We start from the raw sequence: 24,621 nt of genomic DNA on the forward strand, positions 1-24,621 counted from the left end.
TCTCCTTCCGTACAGCTGTCGTCCCTGCCTCTCCTTCCCTACAGCTGTCGTCTCTGCCTCTCCTTCCTTACAGCCGTCTCTGCCTCTCCTTCCCTACAGCCTCTCTCTGCCCCTCCCCCTACAGCCGTCGTCTCTGCCTCTCCTTCCGTACAGCTGTTGTCTCTGCCTCTCCTTCCGTACAGCTGCTGTCTCTGCCTCTCCTTCCCTACAGCTGTCGCTCTGCCTCTCCTTCCCCCTTACAGCCATCGTCTCTGCCTCTCCTTCCCCTACAGCTGCTGTCTCTGCCTCTCCCTTCCGTACAGCTGTTGTCTCTGCCTCTCCTTCCCCTACAGCCGTGTCTCTGCCTCTCCTTCCATTACAGTTGTTGTCCCTGCCTCTCCCCACTTACAGCTGTCGTCTCTGCCTCTCCTTCCATTACAGTTGTCGTCTCTGCCTCTCCTTCCGTACAGCTGTCGTCTCTGCCTCTCCTGTACAGCTGTTGTCTCTGCCTCTCCTTCCGTACAGCTGTTGTCCCTGCCTCTCCTTCCGTACAGCTGGGGTTCCTGCCTCTCGTTCCTTACAGCCGCTGTCTCTGCCTCTCCTTCCGTACAGCTGTTGTCTCTATGACTCTCCTTCCGTACAGCTGTCTCTGCCTCTCCTTCTGTTCAGCCGTTGTCTCTGCCTCTCCTTCCGTACAGCTGTCGTCTCTGCCTCTCCTTCCGTACAGCTGCTGTCTCTGCCTCTCCTTCCGTACAGCTGTCGTCTCTGCCTCTCCTTCCGTACAGCTGCTGTCTCTGCCTCTCCTTCCGTACAGCTGCTGTCTCTGCCTCTCCTTCCATACAGCTGCTGCCTCTCCTTCCGTACAGCTGTCGTTTCTCCTTCCGTACAGCTGCTGTCTCTGCCTCTCCTTCTGTTCAGCCGTTGTCTCTGCCTCTCCTTCCGTACATCCGCTGTCTCTGCCTCTCCTTCCGTACAGCTGCTGCCTCTCCTTCCGTACAGCTGTCGTCTCTGCCTCTCCTTCCGTACAGCTGTCGTCTCTGCCTCTCCTTCCGTACAGCTGCTGTCTCTGCCTCTCCTTCTGTTCAGCCGTTGTCTCTGCCTCTCCTTCCGTACAGCTGTCGTCTCTGCCTCTCCTTCCGTACAGCTGCTGTCTCTGCCTCTCCTTCCGTACAGCTGTCGTCTCTGCCTCTCCTTCCGTACAGCTGTCGTCTCTGCCTCTCCTTCCGTACAGCTGTCGTCTCTGCCTCTCCTTCCGTACAGCTGTCGTCTCTGCCTCTCCTTCCGTACAGCTGTTGTCTCTGCCTCTCCTTCCGTACAGCTGCTGTCTCTGCCTCTCCTTCCGTACAGCCGTCGTCTCTGCCTCTCCTTCCGTACAGCTGTGTCTCTGCCTCTCCTTCCGTACAGCTGTCGTCTCTGCCTCTCCTTCCGTACAGCTGTCGTCTCTGCCTCTCCTTCCTACAGCTGTGTCTCTGCCTCTCCTACCGTACAGCTGTCGTCTCTGCCTCTCCTTCCGTACAGCTGTCGTCTCTGCCTCTCCTTCCTTACAGCAGTCGTCTCTGTCTCTCCTTCCGTACAGCTGCTGTCCCTGCCTCTCCTTCCGTACAGCCGTCGTCTCTGCCTCTCCTTCCCTACAGCTGCTGTCTCTGCCTCTCCTTCCGTACAGCTGTCGTCTCTGCCTCTCCTTCCGTACAGCTGTCGTCTCTGCCTCTCCTTCCCTACAGCTGCTGTCTCTGCCTCTCCTTCCGCAGCTGTCTCCTCCTTCCATACAGCTGTCGTCTCTGCCTCTCCTTCCGTACAGCTGCTGTCTCTGCCTCTCCTTCCCTACAGCTGTCGTCTCTGCCTCTCCTTCCGTACAACTGTTGTCTCTACCTCTCCTTCCGTACAGCCGCTGTCTCTGCCTCTCCTTCCGTACAGCTGCTGTCCCTGCCTCTCCTTCCGTACAGCTGTCGTCTCTGCCTCTCCTTCCCTACAGCTGCTGTCTCTGCCTCTCCTTCCGTACAGCTCGTCTCTGCCTCTCCTTCCGTACAGCTGTTGTCTCTGCCTCTCCTTCCCTACAGCCATCGTCTCTGCCTCTCCTTCCCTACAGCCGTCGTCTCTGCCTCTCCTTCCGTACAGCTGTTGTCGTCTCTGCCTCTCCTTCCGTACAGCTGTCGTCTCTGCCTCTCCTGTACAGCTGTTGTCTCTGCCTCTCCTTCCGTACAGCTGTTGTCTCTGCCTCTCCTTCCGTACAGCTGTCGTCTCTGCCTCTCCTTCCGTACAGCTGCTGTCTCTGCCTCTCCTTCCGTACAGCTGCTGCCTCTGCCTCTCCTTCCGTACAGCTGCTGTCTCTGCCTCTCCTTCCATGCAGCTGTTGTCCCTGCCTCTCCTTCCATTGACAGCTGTTGTCCCTGCCTCTCCTTCCATTAGCAGCTGTCGTCTCTGCCTCTCTCCTTCCAGACAGCCGTCGTCTCTCTCTCCTTCCCTACAGCTGCTGTCTCTGCCTCTCCTTCCGTACAGCCGCTGTCTGCCTCTCCTTCCATACAGCTGTCGTCTCTGCCTCTCCTTCCGTACAGCTGCTGTCTCTGCCTCTCCTTCCGTACAGCTGTCGTCTCTGCCTCTCCTTCCGTACAACTGTTGTCTCTACCTCTCCTTCCGTACAGCCGCTGTCTCTGCCTCTCCTTCCGTACAGCTGTCGTCTCTGCCTCTCCTTCCGTACAGCTGCTGTCCCTGCCTCTCCTTCCATACAGCTGCTGCCTCTCCTTCCGTACAGCCGTTGTCCCTGCCTCTCCTTCCGTACTGTCACAAGTGTAGACAACTACCTTTTGCTCCATCTCTATGGAATCTTTCTCGTACTCAGATTTTTGTTCTTTCTACGCCCTTCCATTCCCCTTCCTTCCTTCTTTCCTTCATTCCTTCCTTAAAAAAATATTGCTTCTTCCTTCCAAGATCGTTAGAAAAAAAATATTACCACAGTAGAAATGATTTAGGTACTGGGACTTTTAATTTAGAGTTTGTATTAATTATATAAAGGGTTTCATTGTGACATTCCCAACACATATACAATATACTTTGAGTCTATGTGTCTCACATTACTCTTTTATTTGTAAAAACTTTGACTTCACAGTTCCAGGTCCACCTACAGTGTGCATATGGAGGTCAGAGAGGAGCTCTTGAGGGTCGCTTCTCTTCTTTGACCACATGTGTTACAGGGGTTGATACCAAGCTGTCAGGCTCAGAGGTAAGTTCCTTCAGCCACTGAGCCACGTCTGTGGTCCTCAGACCGCCACTGCATTCTTAGAATCCCTGTACCGTTCCCACTGCTTATTCTTTTAGTTTAGTGACCCACCTCCTGCTGGGGGCACAAAGAAGATAAAACATGTATACATGTCTTTAGGTGTCTGGCTTTTAACACCCACATGATCTCCGATCCCAATTTCCTACAAATGCTCCACTTCGCTCTTTGTGGCTGAGAAAACTCCTATTGTATTCACACACCATGAATACGGTGGCATACTCCACAACCTGGCTATTATGAGTGGTGTCAAGATAAATAAAGATGCTCAGGGATCTCCATTGTCACCTGACATTTATGTATTTACCTATATCATGTAAGCTGTATGGTTAGGCCAAGTTCTATTTTGAGGAACCTCCACACCTATTTCCATAGTTGCTAGAAGAATTTACATAGCCACTAATAATTCTTAACCCCCGTCTCCCCATCAGTCCTGACAAGCATTGGTTTTCTTGATGATGGCCATTTTGATGAGGTAAAGTGGTTTGGATGGGCATTCTCCAGGTGGATAAAGGCAGAGAGCCTCCCTTCATAAACCTGTTTTCCATGGCCACTTCATCATGTGAAGGCTTTGCTACCATCCCTGCCCGCTTATTGACTGGAGATTTTTGTTCTTCTACCATTTGTAATTTACTTAGCTCAACATATGTTCTAAATATTATCCCTTTATTGGGTGAGTAATTGGCCAGTATTTTCCGTGGTTTATACCCTAGCTTCCCTTATTTTCTTAGCTATTGGAATCTTCCTCAGAAGCCATTGGCTATGTTCATATTTTCGAGAGTTTTTCTTCTAGTAGTTTCAAATAGAAAAATACTACTAGAATGTAAAAACAAATAGTTTTTACATTAAGGTCTTTGATCCCTTTGTAAGCCAAACATAAAATAAAAAGTATAAGCTAGAACTGATTCTAAAGCTGTAAAGAACAAGGGACTTCACAAATGAACTCGCTTCGTCTCACACACTGAGCATATTGCAAGGTGAATGTATTCTGTTCCAAAGTCCGTGGTGCTGATTTACAGAGCACGGACACACAGAGCATCTTACAGACGGAGACAGAGCACCATCAAGTTGCCTTGTCTCCTTTACAGATGAATAGGACATAACATCCGAGTGTTTCTTCTGATCTACAAGCTCTGCCCTCTGACACTGCGCATGTCCCGCAGCAGCACTGGTCGGTAGTTTTGCTCCAAAGTCTCCATGTATTCAAAATAGTTGCTCACTCGAAACCCGTGCAGTGCTTCTTCCTGCGAGGAAAACAGGAAGGCAAATTCGTTTACTTAGAGAAAGATACACAATGCCGAATGAATAATGTTTAAATAGCCGTAGCATCATTGTTTTCAGCTGTAGATGTTGGGGCAGTTCACAGAGCTGGTAAACATGTAATTGCTTTTCCTTTCGGGAGCTGTGTCTGTTATCTGTCAGGAATGAATCATGGCCTTGTGGAGCAAGGTTATTTCAAAACAGAAAAATGCCTTACAGCTAACAACAGCAGCAATAGCAGCGACGAAACCCAAATTCTTACATGATGAACTCTTCCTGATATTTATCCATGTTTCAATAGTCAATGTGTAACTAGTAAAGGTCCTGACCTGTATCTATGAAAGGACGCTGTGATGCTGCAAGGACTATCTGAGCTGCAGGCACAGCTCATAAAAACCTCCATCAGTTCACGATGCTGGCACTGGGCATGCGGACCTTCATTGTGCTTTTAATGGTCAGTGTCCAAAATGAGGGACTCAGGAGTAAACAGCAGGGACATTTGGAATTTTAGAGTGTTTGGCTGTTGACTGTGTCTTAGCACATGCAAATATTATCTAGTGTAATAACTACCTGAAAGGTTTTTTTAGAAAATCTTCAGAATAGCTATGCTTAATTCAGCATAATGATGTTAGCTTTGCAGGTTATAAAATTTTGTGGCAATTCATGCTTTTCATAAGTGTATAGTTTAAAGGCAAAAAATGAATAACATTCACAAAAAAGCAGACCAAAAGAATAAAAGGCAATGTGTATCATACCAGATAGTTTGCTAGGGACGAAAGAACAGAGACATCAATGTCAGCTAGAAATACATGCAACTTTTCACATAAAGGATAATTTTAAAAGCCTCAAAAGAACTCATATATATGTATATATCATTATATTATATAGTGTGTATATTATATATTAATGTAATATATATATAACCTCATTTGCAAACTTATAAGTAATAGTTTACAACAAATAGAAAGAATTTTATTATTATTATGCCATATGTTACTTAAAATCTACATAATTTGAAGACAAGGTACAGACAATCTAAAAAGCTAATACTGATCAATAAAAGTTGACAGAAGCTGAAGAGCCTGAACATTTATGGTTGACAACCACTGTTACGACTATGGCAAATGCCACCCATGGAAAAACCTCTAAACTCTACCTTTAATTTCAAGGTAAAGGACACTTTCCTCGGTTCTCCCACTGCTCACTCAGGCATCAGTAGACACGAGCTCTTGATTACGCACATGAGACAGAAAGGTGGGGAAGATAAGGACTGTATCTGGACTGTTAACAGCCAGGTCTAAAGCATGCTCTCAGTGATAAACACGCAACTTCTCTGAGGGTCACTATTGCTTCGAGGAAGCACCCTGGCCAAAATAACTCAGAAAAGGGTTTATTTGGTTTATACGTCTAGAGAACTGTTCATCAGCAAAGAACGTCAGGACAGGGACTAATACAGGGCAGAAATCCAGAGGCAGGGCCTGATGCAGAGGCCATGGAGGGGTGCTGCTTACTGGCTTGCTCCCCATGGCTTGCTCAGCCTTCTTTCTTATAGAACTCAGGACCAGGATCCAAGGGATGGCAGCACCCACAGTGGTCTCAGCCCTCCCCCCTCTACCACTAATATAGAAAATGTTCTAAAGGCGTGCCTACAACCTGATGTCATAATTTCTTATGCTCCTCTCCTCTCAAATGACTTTAGCTTGTACCAAATTGACAGCACACACAGAATCAAGAGGAGAGTAGATTCAAAGCCACCTGGGCAACATATTGAGTGCCTGTCTCAACAAAGAAAACAAAAACAAAGAGATGTTCATTTGGTTAATGGCAGAATTTTAGGTCTGTGTACATTTGTCTCTCTCAAAGGTACTTGTTCACAAGATGGAAAAGGATCAAAGTGAGCCCAATCTCACCAGACCAGAATTCACTAAATAAATAGCTATTGTTGTAGGCACAGAACTCTTATGAATGTACCCATTTTCTTTAAGTTATGGCTTTGACCGTTTCTACACTAACAGTATCCTTAAGATTTGGAAGGCAACTCCAGTAACATCTTTCCTAACAGAGAAGATCCAACACTGTGAGAACTGCTTCCCACCGCATTCATGATTGTCAAATAAAAGCTATTATCCAATAAATGCAAATTACAATGGAACTCAGCAGTCCTTGAACAATACCTCTAATAATATTTTCTTGGCAAAAAAAGAATCAAAATGGCTTACCGTATTTTAATTATTGTTCTACTTTTCTTTAAACATAAAACTACCTATTGAAGTCACAGCTAATACTTGGCTTAAATATATTTCTTCTTTAAAATATGTATTTTTAAAAAGATGGCTCTTCTTTTAGATATTAATTTTAAAGTTAAAAGAAATAGTCTAGTAACTACACTGAAGATATATACATAATAATGGCATACAAGGTCACTGAAGTCTTAACTTTATAAGTGAAAGATTTAAATATACATTTTAAATGCAACTTAAATGGTATTGTTCATTTTTAAAATTTTGCAGGCAATTTTATTTCTAAAGAAAAATTTAAAGTACCAAACTTTCACTTTATCTTTAAAGCAGAATATTTTTCATGTCATCCTAAACATTGTTTAATATTCTTCTTGGGGTAATCTTACTTGTGATTATGACCATTTAGATTGCTAGACTACTGTTCAGGTAATAATCAGCCATTTTCTTGGAGTATTCCTCATTAGTTTCATTGATGGATCTAAGTGCACTGGAATCACTCTGTTCCGTGAACAGGGAAGCACGTAAAGTAGAGTGACACTAACCATTTTTGAGACAATGGTGAAATAGTTGCTCAAGAAATAGTTTAATAGGTTATACTAGAATCATTTAAATTTGGGCTAGGATGTTCACTGGGAGTATGCTACATTTCATATTATGCCTAAATGCTATTCAATAGATTTGCTTTAAACTGTTACTTCAAAATCAATTCTGCATTTTAGATGTTTAATTACCAAAAAGCATTAGAAATAACTATTCTTAACTACAGCTCTGTGTATGTGATTACATGATATGATGTAAATGCAGCTTCCTTTTTTCCTTGAACTAATAAAACTTTAATTCCAAGTTCTATTTTACAGTTGAAAACATTTGATTGGAGGCCAATGAACTTAGAATATTATTTAAAAGGTAACCATATAGTTACCAGGGACAATTCGATATAATAGGAAGATAGGACTTAGATTCAGATTTAGATAAAGTTACGAACTTGTTCAAGTTTATTGACTCTAAATACTGATTTCACACGTGCCAATGGGAAACCCAGTAACAGGTTTGTTCTGTGGATGATCTATTCTAAAACCTGAAAATTTCATCTAAGAGTACAAAGCCTTCTGTGGTCTCTTACCATCCTTATATCTTCCCCTTGTTCTGTCCAGAATGCTTATCCTGACCCTCTAAGGCAGCGGTTCCCAACCTGTGGGTGGTGACCCACGTACTAGATAGCCTGAGTATCAGATATCTATATTATGAATTCATATCAGTAGCAAAATTACATTTACAAAGTAGCAACAAAAATAATTTTGTGGCTTGGAGTTACCCCAACATTGAAGGGTTGCGGTGTTCGGAAGGATAGAACTACTTTCCCAAGGAGGCTTCACTAATTCTTGTCCCTGAGCTCTGCAGCACCCTCTCTCTGCTTTTATGAAGACTTTCCATTTATAAGGCTTTCGTTTAAGACATTCAGAGTCCTGCTTATCCTTTTGAGTATCTCAAACAAGGTCTCACTCACCACGCCAGTGTCCTTCAGTAAGAAGTATTACAGAAATATTATCTACTTAGGCTGTGGCTCCCAGAAGAATTTGGAACCATATGAAGCATGGACACACTATCATGTGACTACTACAGTGCTTGGGATACTGTTACTACACAGTTAATAGTGCAACACGTTAAAGAATAAGTGAACAATACCTCTAAAATCTCTGTCCATGCCTCACATTCAATAAGCATTTAAAGCATCAATGTTGGTCCTAACAGTGTCAACTGACAGCCTTGCAATGGCTGGGATACCCTCCCCTGAGCACACCAGACAGAGGGAGAAGTGAGGGTGATACAGCATGGACTTCAGTGTTTGGTCCTCAACTCCTTGTCAAGAATACTAACACTTCACATGGTCTTTTCTCACAAATCCTCAGAGATATGCCTATGAGAAAAGGCAAATTATACCAATACTTTTAAAAGCTCTTTGTATACATTATAATTTCCAAAGATAATAAAGACTTAAATATTTTCAGCAATCACAAGCCCATTAAGCTTGATACTTTGATTTAGTGCCTGTAGACATATACAGGCACTAAAGGTAGACATAGACGTGGGCTACCTCCCTTGGTCTTATGATTTTATGACTGAGTCTGTTCATTCCCAAACATTTGATTATTAATGTGTTTGCAAGGTTATAGTGACTTTTAAGTGGTAACTTTCAAAAATTTAATTTATGGAGGAAAGGCGTAGGTGTGTTTAAGGGGACGATACTTGATTTACTAAAACTGTAAAATTTAACAAGGATTACTTAAATGATTTGCGATGACATTAAATCTCATAAAAGCATCTAAAACGTATTTTTGTTTGGCTGAAATATTTATTATGAAAACTATATGCCCGGGAGGGGGTATGGAGATGGATCAGTGAGCAAAGGCACTTGCTAGCAGGATGACGGAGACATAAAGTATGTGTTTTCAAGTGACGGCAATGTAGCCAACATCTGAAAATACAGCTGATGCTACACTAGGCCTGCTTTCTTTATTCCCTGGGATAAACTTCCTTAGTAATATGTGCACTTTTGTCTTCTACAGCTTAGCCTTTAATCAGTTTTCCTCTGTCTAATCTCCATTTTCTACTCTGTCATTACCTTCTGATAACAGCAGCTGCACTAGCCACCAACAAAAACTCCCTCTCAACAATTTACTGATTGGGTTGAAATCAATCTGATTTTTCTCACAATTATAAATTAATTTTCTATACTATGCAGGATTCACTGGAGGAATTTTAAATAAGCATTGTGAACTTTCACAGCCTGGTTTCCAGTGGAAGGCAGTCTTCCCCTAGCTCTGGCCTTTAGGTGAGGTTCATCGTCTGGGCGCACAGACGGAGGAATGCTAATAACCTCTGCCAGCCTATAAGCGTGTGAAAAAGGAAGAAATAGGCCAGGCCAGTCCATGAGACACTCAGACTCCCCCACAGGGCCCTACAAACAAAGCTTCCAGTGAATTTTTATGTACAGATACGGCTTTTAATAGTCCTGTTACATAAAAGTCCACTAATCAAAATTTCCTGAAATAAAAATGGTTTGGATTTTCTAATTAGCTAAAATATTTTAGAACATTAGTTCTGTTGAATGTTTTTCTCTCTGGAACTGTGGTGGACAGAGACTTTCAGCAACTGTTGCAGATAAAAAAAAAAAAAACAAAAAAAACAAAAAAAAAACTTTCAGATTCCCTAGCAACCCAAGGAGTAAAATTAATAATAAAGAAATAAAATACATGAATAGATAAGTAAATGTCACATCCAGTCTCAAGAGTAAGCTTGAATGCTTCATCATAGCTTCAAAAGTGTCTCTCTAAAGTGTGAGAATAACACTTTTGACTAATCTATTATCCATATTACATACTGTTGCTGTCTATAAAAATACTGTTTGAAACAAAAGAGCCAGGCTTGGTGGCGCATGTCTTTAATTTCTTAGCATTCAAGGCCAGCCTGGTCTATGTAGCCAGTTCCAGGTCATTCAGGCCTAAGTAATGGCACTGTCTTAAAAATAAATAAAATAAAAGGCTAAAATGAAAGTAACAACAAGACGTAGACATTGGCTTATATCAGGCCATATCCAAGACTTTTACTGACTCTGATATCTCAATGGTGTAATGAGAACAGGAAAATCAAGTATCCATCCAACCTCATCCAACTTTATTCTCCATTCGACTCTAGTGCTCCCTCAGTGAACTGGGGCTGACGGTAAGTGGTGCTCCCCACTGACTGATCTAAGCCACCTCTGCTTGTCTTTCCAGTTTAGTGATTCAGAACATCAAAAACTCTTCAGTGGGCTGTTAGAAATGCAGAAAAGGGATCTAGACGCTCAATGATCTGATTTAAAATCCTGAGCCTAATCTAATATGAATAGCAATAGGCTGATATTGTCTCTATGGAACATATCTCACACAGACATTCACTGGCAAAGCAGCCTTGGTCATGACACTTTCTCATTTTCACTCAATATGTGAAACTTAAGTTGGGAAAAGAACCACATATCTAGTTTTCTAGAGGTTCTTGGGACAGCCGGTGATGACTAAAGGGTTAGTAAACACATCAGAGGTGTTCAGTACTCTAACACTAGTTTACTTGTGTCACAGTAACTGAAACTCAAGCCGTTTCGAACTATCAAGTACTCATTTTTACACAATGAATCATCATCTTTTTATTCCTTAATGAAATTTCTGTGTGTGTCTTTCTGCATGCCTGTGTATGTAACACTGCTTGAATAGAGGTCAGAGGGCTATTGCAGGAGTCGTTTCTCTTCTACCACGGGTTTCCTGGAGGTTGAACTTGGGTTTTAAGTGGCCATCACACTAACCTGTTTCTTTACCCGCTCGTTAGCTTTCATAGATTAAACATGAATTATTTACAAAAGAAAAATTTACAGTTATTTGGTTCAATTTCTTCCCTCTCAGAAGTAGTCTCATCAGACAGACAAATCAGGACACAAATGATGGAATTGTCAATCTAAGGGATATTATCATAACTCTGGCTTCTCATTGTATTGAGAAATGTTGACAAGTATTTTCTCTCCTTCACCAAGTCTATGCTGCATGTCTCTATATGTGACTACATAAAGCTCACTATGAAAAATCTTGCACATAAGGTCACACATTTTGCAAACAAGATGCTACTATAGGTCTTAATGAAATTTGAATATTATATACGCACATGTATGCACTCAAGTAAACTGCAGCAAAATTTCCTGCAAGGGGAGGAAGGTTGAGAACCACACAAGGAAAGTTAAACAACAAGAATAAAATCACAGTACCAGCCAGAAAAAAGCTTTTCCCTGTCTCTCAGAAAACTGCAAATAAAGTAATTTAAAAGAAAGGTCAGCTCTAGGACACATGCTAAAGTTAATTCCATCCCAATCCCAAAAGGTCTTAGTTTGGATTTAACCACCTCAATTTGAATGCTAGTAATTTAAATAGGAATTAGAAGATAAACTTGCCCTTGAGGTTAAACTGCTAGCACTGTACCCAGCACACTACGGAGTTTGGTACATATTTAAACTGGTCACAGTTTTAAACCCTATTACAATTTTTCTTGGCAGCTGTCCAAAGATGACATTTCAGTGGTCACCAACATTAACCAGGAAAAGGTGACAGTGCTGTGTTGCAGAACATGTGATCACACTGTGAACCTCAAGATTGTATTATTTTCTGGAAAAACATGTTCCTTGTTTGTGGTGTGGCTTAGCCCTAAAACACACGTTTAATCCAAGAGCTATCTGTTTATTGTAAACGGGATTAAATAAAGTCAACCACAGGTCAAGAGGCGGAGCAAGCAACTAGTTGACAGGGAGTGAACGTTGAAAAGAAAATAGAGTAAGAGGAAGTCAGGAGGATGGATAGAGAGACACCCAGGAAGTAGAAGGGAGGGACATTCAGTTTGAGGGGTTTTGAGACAGTATCAAGAAGGAGTGCTTCTTTCTGGGACGTTGCCTGAGGAGGAAGGTAGTTGTATCCTTTCTTTACCTCTCTGACCTAGCAGGCTTTCACCCAACATCTGTCTTTATTGGTTAAATTGAATGTTTGAGATTTTTTTAAAAAACGGATTACTGTAGTCATCAATATTGGCCAGCATAAGATGGCACTGCCACAGTCACCAACATTAACTAGAGAAAGGTATGCAATTATCTAACAAGGTAGGCATTTATCTAACAAGGATGACGCAGGAAATATCCCAAAACCTTAACAATGTTTGTTGCTTCAGTATAAATAAAACTAATTTGCTCACCTAATAAAATTTTCTACTTATTTTCTCATCAAATATTTATGGAGAAAGTGTTAACAGACCACATCACAGTTCTTTTAAAGCTAATGGATATAATAGAAATGATGAATGGAAACACAATCTTAGATGTCAATTAAATTTATATAATAAAGTAAATTCATAGAGAACTATGCTCTAGGGGAAATTTAGATATGAGTATAGACAAACTTTATACCCTAAAATCCTAGTATCTGTTCACCAAGGCTGACCGAATGGCCCTGACTGAGCCTTCATTGTCTTCACAGACCCTGGGTTCAAATGGCCCTTTCTCTGGATCACCTCAGACAATACAATATGTGGTTCTGCTTTAGTGCTCCTTTTACATGTAAAACCATTGTTTTGGTTAACATTTTCATTAATAAAAATCCTATAATTATAATTCTATTGGTGTTTATAGTTTAAGGTCTTTCTTTCTGTTTTAATTGGATTTTTTAAATTTACATTTCAAATGTTATTTCCTTTCCGGTTTCCTGTATATAAGCCCCCTATCCCATCCCTCTCCCCTTCTTCTATAAGGGTGTTCCCCTTCCAAATGACCCCCCTCCCCCACACCCCCAACATTCTACTACACTGGGGGGTCCAGCCTTGGCAGGACCAAGGGCTTCTAGCTTAAGGTGTTATGAATTCAAAATATATTAAACAAAAATGACTGGTGGCAGTCTCATGTGACTGATAGCCTAGTCTTAAAAATGTCACTGAATGGAAACTAACTCCAACAAATACCTAACAACAAAGAATAACACTAATTACTAAAACACAATTCCTTCACCTAGTAAAAGATACACTCTAATTAGTGAATGAATGAAGTTGTCATTGTGGGATGAATGGAGTGATGAACAGCACTAAAATTCCAAACTCAATTATGATTTCAACATTAAATAGTTTGATTTCTAACACAACCAACAATAACTCCATATAGCAATGTATTTCTATATAATGCCTGCTTATCTCCCAACCTTCAAATATGTTACATTGTGATTTAGGAGGTAAGCAAAATTATTTTGTTTAAAGTCACTATCAAATATTGCATTCTTATGAGTGCTAGGAAAGAATAATATTTCATGTAAACATTATATAAAAATGAAAAAGTTAGGAAGATATTCTGAAACATTAGTTTTTAACAAATATAAAAGTTTTGAACTAACAAACTGAGCATACATTGATCAAACATGATGCTGCAATATTTTTTAGTTAACTTGGTTAACTGAAGCCTTCAATCCATCTCTACTCTACCTGGATAGAGTTTAGGCAACATAACTCCACCTTCATCTTGAAAATGAAAACAACCAGACCCAAACTCAGAGTAGTTTTGGGGGGAAGGGTCTTAATAAATTTGAGAATTGTGGTGGTATGATTGAGAATGGCTTCCATAGGCTCATACATTTGAACGATTGTCCCTAGTTTGCAGCACTGTTTGGGAAGGATTAGGAAATATGGTGTGGTTGATGGAGGTCTATCACTGTCCATTTCCAGTTAGCTCTCTCTGCTTCCTGCTTGTGGATAAAGATGTAAACTTTCAGCCATGGCCTCAGTGACATGCCTACTTGCCACCATGCTCTCTGCCATCATGGTCATTGACTTTAACCCTCGGAAACTGTGAGCCCCAAATTAAACTTTCTTCTATAAACTGTTTTGGTAATGGTGTTTTAACACAGCAATAGAAAAATGACTATGATAACAATGAAGTGTTCCAAATTAGTTATTCTTTTATAACAACTTTTCCCCCTAGACATGATCATACTTACTTTGAGAAAGACTTGCAGATCTTGAGTCTGGGTGTGGTGGAGAATGTCTCGCTGCAGATGTTTGAGGATGGCTATGCAGATATACACTTGATAATCAGGGCCAAGGACAACACAAGTAGCAATATAATGGCATATTTCTATCCAATCTAGGTAATTCCAAAAACATTGAGTTATCCACTGTAGGCAAATCTTAAAGAAAAAAAAAAAGGAAAGGAAAAAAAAGTTTATTTACAAGGAATTAAAAGTCACACTTGCTTACTAAAAAGTAGTAAATGGTAAAATATGAAACTACTAAAAAACTCCTGCATTTAATCAAAATAAAAAGACATTCTATCTAGTGACCTAAACGTTGTTTTTCTTGTTTGCTGCCTGGGTAAGCAGATTGATTCTGATTCAGGAGCTAAGTAAGGACCTGATGTTATTTGCCCTGCTCAAGCTCCTGCTGGTATGTGACTTCATCTGACATATTATCTTCCTCTTACCCAAAACACCAGTTGACCCTCCATTAACAAATGATATGAGGCTACCTGAGTTCAAAGATGTTAGTTTTTTCTGTCCCACCTGAAATCACAGATGTGTAATTATGCAGATGACAGACTGCAAAATCTTACATTAATGCAAATAAACTCTTGCTGAATCAGAGGACAATTTAAACCCAACACAAAGTGCATATAAACCAGGAACTAACATAGAGAGTAATTAAAAAACAAGACTTTTGCAAAAAGGCTTTCCTTTTTGACTCTTTAATTGGAATATTATTGTTATGTATTGTATGTGCTGTTAGGAAGTATAGTCTTGTTGGAGTCGGTATAGCCTTATTGGAGGAAGTGTGTCAATGGAGGTGGACTTTGAGCTTTCAGATGCTCAAGCGAACCCCAGTGTTACTCTCTCTTCCTGTTGCTGCTAATCGAGATGTAGAATTCTTACACACTTCTGCAGCACCATGTCTGCTTGCATGTGACCAGGCTTCCCACCATGACCATAATGGACTAAACCTCTGAACTGTAAGACAGTTCCCAATTAAATGTTTTCCTTTATAAAAGTTCCTGTGGTCTTAGTGTATGTTCACAGCAATAGAAGGCCCAACTAAGACACACACACACAATTTCCCCCCACCCCCCACCACCAAAAAGTGCTTAATGTTTAGTACCTCAGAGTGTGCCCTTATTAGGAGATAAGGTCACTGTGAAGGTACTCAAATTCAAATAAGTATCAGGGTGAGGCCTGACTCAGTGTGCCTTAATGGTATTGTTACAGTAGGAAAAATGTGTACAAAGAGACAGATAAACCCCAAGGGAAGACATATGCATAGAATAGGATAGCTGGGTGAGGCAGAGTGGAGTAATATAGGTTCAAGGCCATAGGCTCCTTAGGTTCTCAGGGCTAAGAGCAGATCTTGGGAGGAGAATGCAAGCAGATATATGGTGTCTTATCTTAACCTAACATGAGTATTAAGGAAAGACATATACTTGTTCTTTTCATTCTAACTCTATGTCCTTTAGGAACTAAATTCTCAAATTCTAAAAGGTGCTTTTTCTAACTCTTATTTTGCCTTTTGGCAAGCCAAATCTGTTGGCCTATGGCTAACATATGTTAGTTTGCTAATCCCACCATAACAAAGAAGCAGAAACTAGGCAGGGAAAACAATTAACTTTCTTATTTTTCCAAGAAGACCTACAGTGAAGGTATTAGTGGGGTTGCTTTCTTCAGAACCATCTCTTTCTACCATGTAGATAACTGTCTTGTCCCTGTCCAAATCTTTTTCTTAAATGAGATGAGATAGGGCCACTCTAACAACATGATTTTAATGTAAAGACTTCTGAGACACCTTATGTGTAGTACAATGTACTCTGAAGTAAGAAGGTTAGGAATTCCATCTTCTGATTACTGAGGGAGACACGATTCATTTATATCAGAATGCCTTAATGGATTTTTGTTTTTTATATATCATTACAGATGTCAACTACTAACCTTTGAATTCCAGTCATTAAGAGCACAATTTGCATCCCATCCTGTGATCATAAGGCCTTTTTAAGTAATGCCAACCATGTCATAAATGGAATCTTAGGCCTTCCCATCTCCATCTGCACCCCCGAGTTAACTGTGGCACAGCTCTCCAAACCCAAATCCTGCCAGGAGAGAGCTGGTCCCCCATGAGTGCTGTTACTTCTAAGGTCACAGGTGAGACTAACACTTTTGCTGCAATAACTTGCCAAAAAGGGACCTGCCAGGAGACCATAGAGCTCAGGAATCACAGAACAACAGGGGACAGAATCCTTCCAGTATCCACCTGGTCACTGGAGTTAAACCTGTGGCACAGCTCTCCAGACCCAATCCTGCTCAGACAGAGCTGGTCTCCCAGGAATGTTGTCACTCCTAACATCACAGGCTCACAGGAGAGAAAGGCTCCAGTCAGAGACAGCAAAACCAACTAACACCAGAGATAACCAGATAGCAAGAGGTGAGCACAAGAAACTAAGGAACAGAAACCAAGACTACTTGGCACCATCAGAGCCCAATTCTTCTACAACACTAAGTTCTGGATGCCCTAACACACCAATATAGCAAGATTTGAATTTAAAATCAAAGGGATCAAAGAGGTCAAAGGGATACAATTGGAAAGGAAGAGGTCAAATTATCACTATTTGTAGATGATATGGTAGTGTACTTAAGTGTCCCCAAAAGTTCTACCAGAGAACTGCTAAGCCTGATAAACAACTTCAGCAAAGTGGCTGGGTATAAAATTAACTCAAATAAACCTGTAGCATTCCTCTATTCAAAGGATAAACAAGCTGAGAAAGAAATTAGGGAAACAATACCCTTTACAATAGTGAAAAATAACAAAATACCTCAGTGTGACTCTAACCAAGCAAGAGAAAGATCTGTATGATAAGAACTGCAAGACTCTGAAGAAACAAATTGAAGATCTCAGAAGATGGAAAGACCTCCCATGCTCATGGATTGGCAGGATTAATATAGTAAGAATGGCCATTTTTTCAAAACCAATCTATAGGTTCATTGCAATCCCCATCAAAATTCCAACTCAATTCTTCACAGAGATAGAAAAAACAATTTGCAAATTCATCTGGAATAACAAAAAGCCCAGGATAGAGAAAACTATCCTTAACAATAATAGAACTTCTGGGGGAATCACCATCCCTGACCTCAAGCAGTATTACTTGAGGTCAAGAGCAATAGTGATAAAAATGGAACAGAGAGGCAGGTAGATCAATGGAATAGCATTGAAGACCCAGAAATGAGCCCACACACCTATGTTCAATTGATCTTTGACAAAGGAGCTAAAACCATGCAGTGAAAAAAAGATAGCATTTTCAAAATATGGTGCTGGTTCAACTGGACTTCAGCACATAGAAGAATGCAAATTGATCCATTCTTATCACCCTATAGAATCTCAAGTTGAAGTGCATCAAGGACATCCACATAAAACCAGATACACTCAAACTAATAAAAAAAAAAGTGGTGAAGAGCCTCAAACACTGGAGAAAATTTCTTGAACAAAACACCAATGGCTTATGCTCGAAGATCAAGAATTGATAAATGGGCCCTCATAAAATTGCAAAGGACACTGCCATTAGGACAAAATGACAATGAACAGATTGGGAAAGGATCTTTACCAACCCTATATCTGATAAAGGGCTAATATCCAAAATACAAAGAACTCAAGAAGTTAGATTCCAGAGAGTTAAATAACCCTATTAAAAAATGTGGTACAGAGATAAACAAAGAATTCTCAGCTGCGGACTACTGAATGGTTGAGAAACACCTAAAGAAATGTTTAACATCCTCAGTCGTCAGGGTCATTCAAATCAAAGCAACCCTGAGATTCCACCTCACACCAGTTATAATGGTTCAGATAAAAAAACTCATGTGAAAGCAGACGCTGGTGAGGATGTAGATGGAGAAAGAGGAACACTCCTCCATTGTTGGTGGGATTGCAGACTGGTACAACTACTCTGGAAATCGGTCTGGGGGTTCCTCAGAAAATAGGATACAGTACTGACTGAGGACCCAGGTATACCACTCCTGGGCATATACCCAAAAGATGCCCCAACATATAACAAAGACACATGCTCCACTATGTTCATAGCAGCCTTATCTGTAAGAGCCAAAAGCTGGAAAGAACCCAGATGCTCTTCAACAGAGGAATGGATACAGAAAATGTGGTACATCTACACAATGGAGTACTACTCAGCTATCAAAAACAATGACTTCATGAAATTCATAGTCAAATGGATGGAACTAGAGAATGTTACCTTGAGTGAGGTAACCCAATTACAAAAGAACACACATGATATGCACTCACTGATAAGTGGATATTAGCAAAAAAGCTTAGAATAGCCAAGATATAATTCATAGACCACATGAAGCTCAAGAAGGAAGACCAAAGTGTGAATGTTTCATTCCTTCTTAGAAGGGAACAAAATACTCTTAGTTAGTAATAAAGTGGTATACAATCAGCGAGGTAGTGATAGGCATTTAAGACAAGTAGTTAACTCACAGAGGGAGTTGCTACAACGCTTTTTATATTATTAAGAGAATAATATCACTGTTTAGGAATAATATTAATTAAATGGATTACTTATCTACAGGCTTCTTTTATGTTTTGTTAGGATTGCTTCCTTGTAAATTTTGAGATAACGTTTTACAATGTAACAGAAACTGGCCTAGAAGTCACTATGTATCCCAGGCTGGTCTCAAACTCCTGACAATCCTGCTGCCTCACATTCTCACAGTTAGGACTGAGAATGTGAGTCACCATGCTAGGGTTTTATGCAGTTATATACTGATAAACTATCTCAGACTTACAAGATACATAGAATTGATAGATGAGCATTTTTTTGAATGAAATTGATAATTAAGTTGAACATTAAATTGATAGTGTAGGGCCCTCTACATTGTGACTCTCCCGTAATCTTTGGGAATCTATTTCTAAATCGAAGTGTATAAATTAGACACTAAAATGTACTAAATAATCTAGATCAACCCTGCTACTCAAAAGGAAGACAGCAAGCAGTAATTCTTAGCAGTGTCTCTCTCAGAACAGACTTTTAGAAGCTATGAGAGAATCATGGCTTATAAATTATATTAAATATATTGTGCTTTTTAAGAAACTTCATCAAAAATGAGTTAAAACTTCTGTGGTTCAAAGTTCAAGCAGATGATTAATACACTGAAAACTAAAAATTGTCACAAGGAATTATTCCTTCCCGCTGAGTGGAAGCCCGTGCTATATTTGAATTTCCTAATAACTTTACAGAACTTAGAGCAAGCAGAGTGTCTCGCAGGAGAGCGTCTCGCGAGAAGTCATGTGGAGAGCGATTTGATACTTCAAGGGAAGTCCAGATGCTCAGGTCATGTCAGGAGGAGGCACTGTCTGACGAGGAGGGAGATACCTCAACAGGGTAAAGGGAAAGGAACAAAAGCATTGTGGAGCAAAGGAAACCACCCACATGCTACAGAGTGCTCCAGTCAGCCCCTGGTCAAGCCAAGACTTAGCATAAGGAAGGCTGGCCAAATTCTACATGGTTACTTTCAAACTTGATTAAAGGAAATGAAATTAAAGATAAGCCAAAACCAGAAAACTTCTTCAGCAGGGATAGTGGAGAATTCTTGGCAACGTAGTTCTTAACTAATGATAACATGACTAACTTCTTATCAATTTAAATATAATGCAGTTCATATAAATATAAAAATGTAATAGGATGTAAATAATACATAATATTAAACATCTTCAGACTTGTTTTTGAATCCCTGGTAATTTAATGAAAGCAAAGAAATAAAGCATGCTAGCTAACAGTTGGAGAAAAAAAGAAAAGTAGTATGTGTAAATATTTAATCTAATATATGCGTCCAGTTACATGTATTCGTTAGCCTTTCTTAATTTAAATATATTTCCTAGATTTCAGGGGAAGCCTTTTCTTTAGTGTTCAGAGGACTGCGAGGTGAAGAACTGGATCACCTGGGATGGAGCAAACCCAGACATGTGGAAAGCGGAAAACACGAGCGGCACCTCGGCCTTCAGCAGCATTTCGATGTAGTGGGCACTGCAGAAGTAGACGGGACGGATACCAGTCTCTAGGGTGTCGACAGGCAGGTACCTCTGCGGAAAGAGAAGCAGAAAACAGTAACTACAGGGACGATTTGCTATCATCAAAGGTGTGCTTAGCTGAGCCTCTCTGCTTGAGCCGTATTTTGCTGCTTTGTAAATTACATGTTCGATATAGGTCAGTTCATAGCATGCTTGCCTCAAATGCACAAAACCCCAAGTTTGGAACCCAGCACTACAATAAGCCATGGGTACTGGGTGCTAATCTGTAAACCACAAGTATCAGAAGGTCACCCTAGATACACAGAGATTTGAAGTCAACCAAGGCTCCTTGACCCTGCCTCGATTAAATGAGTTAAAATCTGAAAAGGAATAAAATTTATATGGTGGTGTATAACAGTTATTATAAACATGTAAATGTTAGAGTTAAACATTGTGGAGTTATAAACCTCAATAACGGTAAGGTTCTATATCTTTCCAAAACACAGGAATAAGGGTAGTTTGTAGTTCAGGAAGCTTCAAAGTCTGTGGATGAGAAGGAAAAAAGTTGCATGAAGAAATGAACAAGAAACATGCAAGCATGAGTAATGAATTGTTATGTTAACGGTGTCAACATGACATGTATTGTTTAATAGTGCTGGCCTCAGCCAATGAGTTCATGTTAAAAAGCTTTAGTCAGGCTAGATGTAGTGGTGCATGCTTTTAATTCCAGCACTCAGGAGGCAGAGGCAGGTGGATCTTTGTAAGTTCAAGGCCAACCGGGTCTACAAAAAGCTTTCGGCCAGCCATGACTACACAGAGAAACCCTGTCTTGAAACAAACAAACGTAAGCTTTAGTCAGTTCTTTAGATCATCTATCTATTTCTGTTTCATTTGATGATTTAAATTTCTATCTGCCCTTGAGCTGATCAAAACACAAACTTACAATTTCATAATTAACTCACTTCTAAGCCAGGGAAAATGTATAACATTTATTCAAAGGAGTCTGTCTTTCATGGAAAAGAAATACACATACACATACACACATACACACACACACACACACACACACACACACATACACACACACACATGCACACACTAAATCGTGTATTCGTGAATACATGTACATACATTTCTTACATACGTGTACAAACAGGTACTTCAGCATTGTGCTTATAAAGTTAAGAATTCTAAAAATACACTTTTCAGGGACGGGAATGTAGCACAGTGTAGAACTCTGGCCTAATAGACATGAGGAACAAAGTTCGATTCTCATCTTTGATTTAAAAAAAAATAGTTCTTAGGTACAATTCATGATCATGAATGATAAAGAATATTTTATTTGTTATAATTATAAATTCAGTATCAACACAGAAGCAGTATTCATAACAAAGCATAGAAAATTCAAAGATGTAATTTTCTCAAGAAAAACTATTTTAATAGCAATCGGATTAAGTAAAGTTGACACCCAACCATGAAGAGTACATAATTAAGAGAAGGCTGAAAAAATTATTTTGTATTAACTTTATCTTATATTTAAATTCTCCCCCTTAATCGTACTTAAAAATTTCAGTACGATGAGTTTATTTAGATAAAACTAAACTCATAACATTACGTAAGGGTTAGAATATGCGGACACCATTTGGATTGTGGCTATGGTTCTCTGAGGATTTAGGGAGGTCTGGGTAATGAAGTTTCTGAAATCACTACAGTGGTTTATCAGTAATTTCTCAGTTTTGTTCCTTAGCACAAACCACACAAATATATTTGCAGGAATAAATACTGTGGGTTTTATGGTAGATTTTCTATGAGATCTTACACATAAAAATGTTTAAATGTTGATGAAGACATATGTGGGCATCTTACGGTGACTTCTAGTAAAAAAAAGTAAAAATTAATTTTCATTGATTGACCTCTTGTCCAACACAAAATGTGTTTCACTGACTATTTATATGAGTAAATGTAACAAACATAAGAATCAAAGATTAACTTACACGTTTGTTTTCAATGTGAACTTACTAATTGTGTATAATATGTACAGAGACACCATGAGAACTGGACGGACTGGAACTGATTCTTACACAGCATCGTTCTATGCTGTGGCAGAAATACCTTTAGAGCAGGTCTATGAAGAGATAAAGACAGTCGACATTAATTACACTGTCAAAGGAAACAAGCCATTATCATGTAATGGAGTCCCAGAGATAAGTGTTCCTCTATTCTCATAAATCACACACTGCTAAAAGAGCCTTATGTCACACTTTTGATAACCAACCTGTCCCTGATACCAAACGTGGTATATGTAATATTGACTAAGTAGCAAGAATGTAATGACTACAGTTGTTATTATTATAGTAAACTCCTTTATGATTAAAGACCTCTAGCTTGTCCATTATTTGAGTATCATAGCTCCAATACATAGTAAATTGTATTCATAATGCCAGAACAATAGGAAGAGACGGTCAATATAGACATAACAAGCAGAACTGTGAACCATCAAACTACAATGCATACTTTTAGAATTTGGTATAGTTTATTCAACTATAACTGTGAAATAGGGCATTTAAGGTCAAATAAGTGTGGAACAGGCCAATTAAAAAATCAGCAAATCAAGGGCTTAGAAGTTAGTAGTAATCTATGATAGGGTATGAAACAAAGCCTTACAAAATAACTTTAGAATATTATTGACTAATGGTTAAAATAAATGGTATTTATTTCAAAACAGAGGAGAGCAGTCTTAGTTTTTACTTGCCCCTTAGGTAATTCTATTGCTTTATTCCAGAAACTATGAAAAACTGAGCTCTGTGCTGCAGTAAAAATTAGGAGAGAGGAGGGCTATGATCAGGATGTAAAGTGAATTTTAAAATGGGAAAATGAAAAATATATATAAAAAAATAAGTAGAAAGGTTGTATTAGAAGGATTTGAAAGCTTCCAATCCAACAGAGACTGATCCTGTGCCTTGAACTCCTTCTCTGAGTCTCTACCGGCAGAGAACCAGCCAAGCTTTGCAGTAATTCTGTTTGTTAATTTGCACAAAGTGCGAAAGAATGCGGAGAGAATGGAAAGATTTTCAACCCTTCGACACTATGATACTATAAAACACGAACATTACACAAGCAAACGTGTTTTATATGACTCACTTTTGCGGTTGCTCCGCAGATGAATTATAGACTCATCCTCATGATGGTTTTAGCTTTGTAGATGTGCTTAAATTTCATTAGCACTTTTAACGCTGTCAGTGTTTCAATACTAAGCACTTAACAGGAGTAAATGAAGCCCATGCACATGTACATTATAAAGCTGTCCACTACCCACCTGTTGGACTACATTGCTTCATCCGATTATTACTTTAGGTTGGTTTAACATCAGTGGAGTTCTGTTTGTAAATGCACATAAATTATGTCTTTTATTTTAACGGAATTGTTTTTCTTTTCAGACCTATAAATAACAGAGATTGCAAGCACAATATTTTGCTTGATTTCTATGAAATTCCCTGAAGACTTATTGTATTATAATTAAAATTTTTTTTATAAATGAGGATAATTTAAGTTAATTTTTCTAGTCTAAATAACCTTAAAGGCTAAAGTGTTTAAATTGTTTTAAACTAATGAGGAGTATAGCTACACTTTATAAAACTCTGAGAGGTTCTTATTGTTTTCACTAACAATTAAGTTTCAGTATTTCTTGTTTTGCTTATGTTAGGCTTATTTTAAAAACTTTTTTGAGGATGGGCAGTGATGGCACACACGTTTAACTTAGTACTTTAGAAACAGAAGCAGGAGAATCTCTGATTTCAATGCCAGCATGGTCTACAGAGTGAGTTCCAGGAAAGCCAGGGCTAACACAGATCTCTGTCTCCAAAAATCAAACTTTTTTTTTTAAATCTAATTTCTTTATAGCATTTGTAAGAAGGCTTATCTAATTATCTAATCAAGTATTTTTTCTGGTATTTTTTTCTAAAGTCATGAAAGTCAACTGTCGCAAACATGATCCAATTTAAATACTAATTCACATTCAACATGTTTATAGAGTAGTCAAAAGAGGCTCTAACTTTTGAACAAAGGGGGCTGTGTCAGTGAATAGAACGGAAACTTGTGCTCCTAGGGCAAACAGCAAAGCATATAGATGAGGAATATGGTAATAAATAATATATTAGCAGACGGTGAATGCTATAGCAATGAGGAGAAGAAAAGATTAGGAGAACCTGATGAGAATTATTCAGATTATAATTTTTCTTAAGTTTTTCCTTTGGCGGTACCGTGGTATGTACTGTGTGT

The 24,621-nt window shown here is 39.5% G+C and overlaps 1 protein-coding gene across 1 annotated transcript in view; it reads right to left on the reverse strand.

The window, feature by feature from the left end:
- Nucleotides 1-4,216: 4,216 nt before the first annotated feature.
- Nucleotides 4,217-24,621, reverse strand: part of Tbc1d32 (TBC1 domain family member 32) — a 207,532-nt gene continuing 187,127 nt past the window's right edge. Inside the window, exons 31-33 of the mRNA XM_032888330.1 lie at nt 20,275-20,415; nt 14,295-14,483; nt 4,217-4,494 (exon numbers count right to left, since the gene is read on the reverse strand). Of these exons, the coding sequence (XP_032744221.1) occupies nt 4,375-4,494; nt 14,295-14,483; nt 20,275-20,415 (450 nt within the window). The 3' untranslated portion in view covers nt 4,217-4,374. The remainder of the gene's footprint in view (nt 4,495-14,294; nt 14,484-20,274; nt 20,416-24,621) is intronic.

This window comes from Rattus rattus, chromosome 18, assembly GCF_011064425.1.
Source record: "Rattus rattus isolate New Zealand chromosome 18, Rrattus_CSIRO_v1, whole genome shotgun sequence".
In the NCBI taxonomy this organism is placed as follows: Eukaryota; Metazoa; Chordata; class Mammalia; order Rodentia; family Muridae; genus Rattus; species Rattus rattus.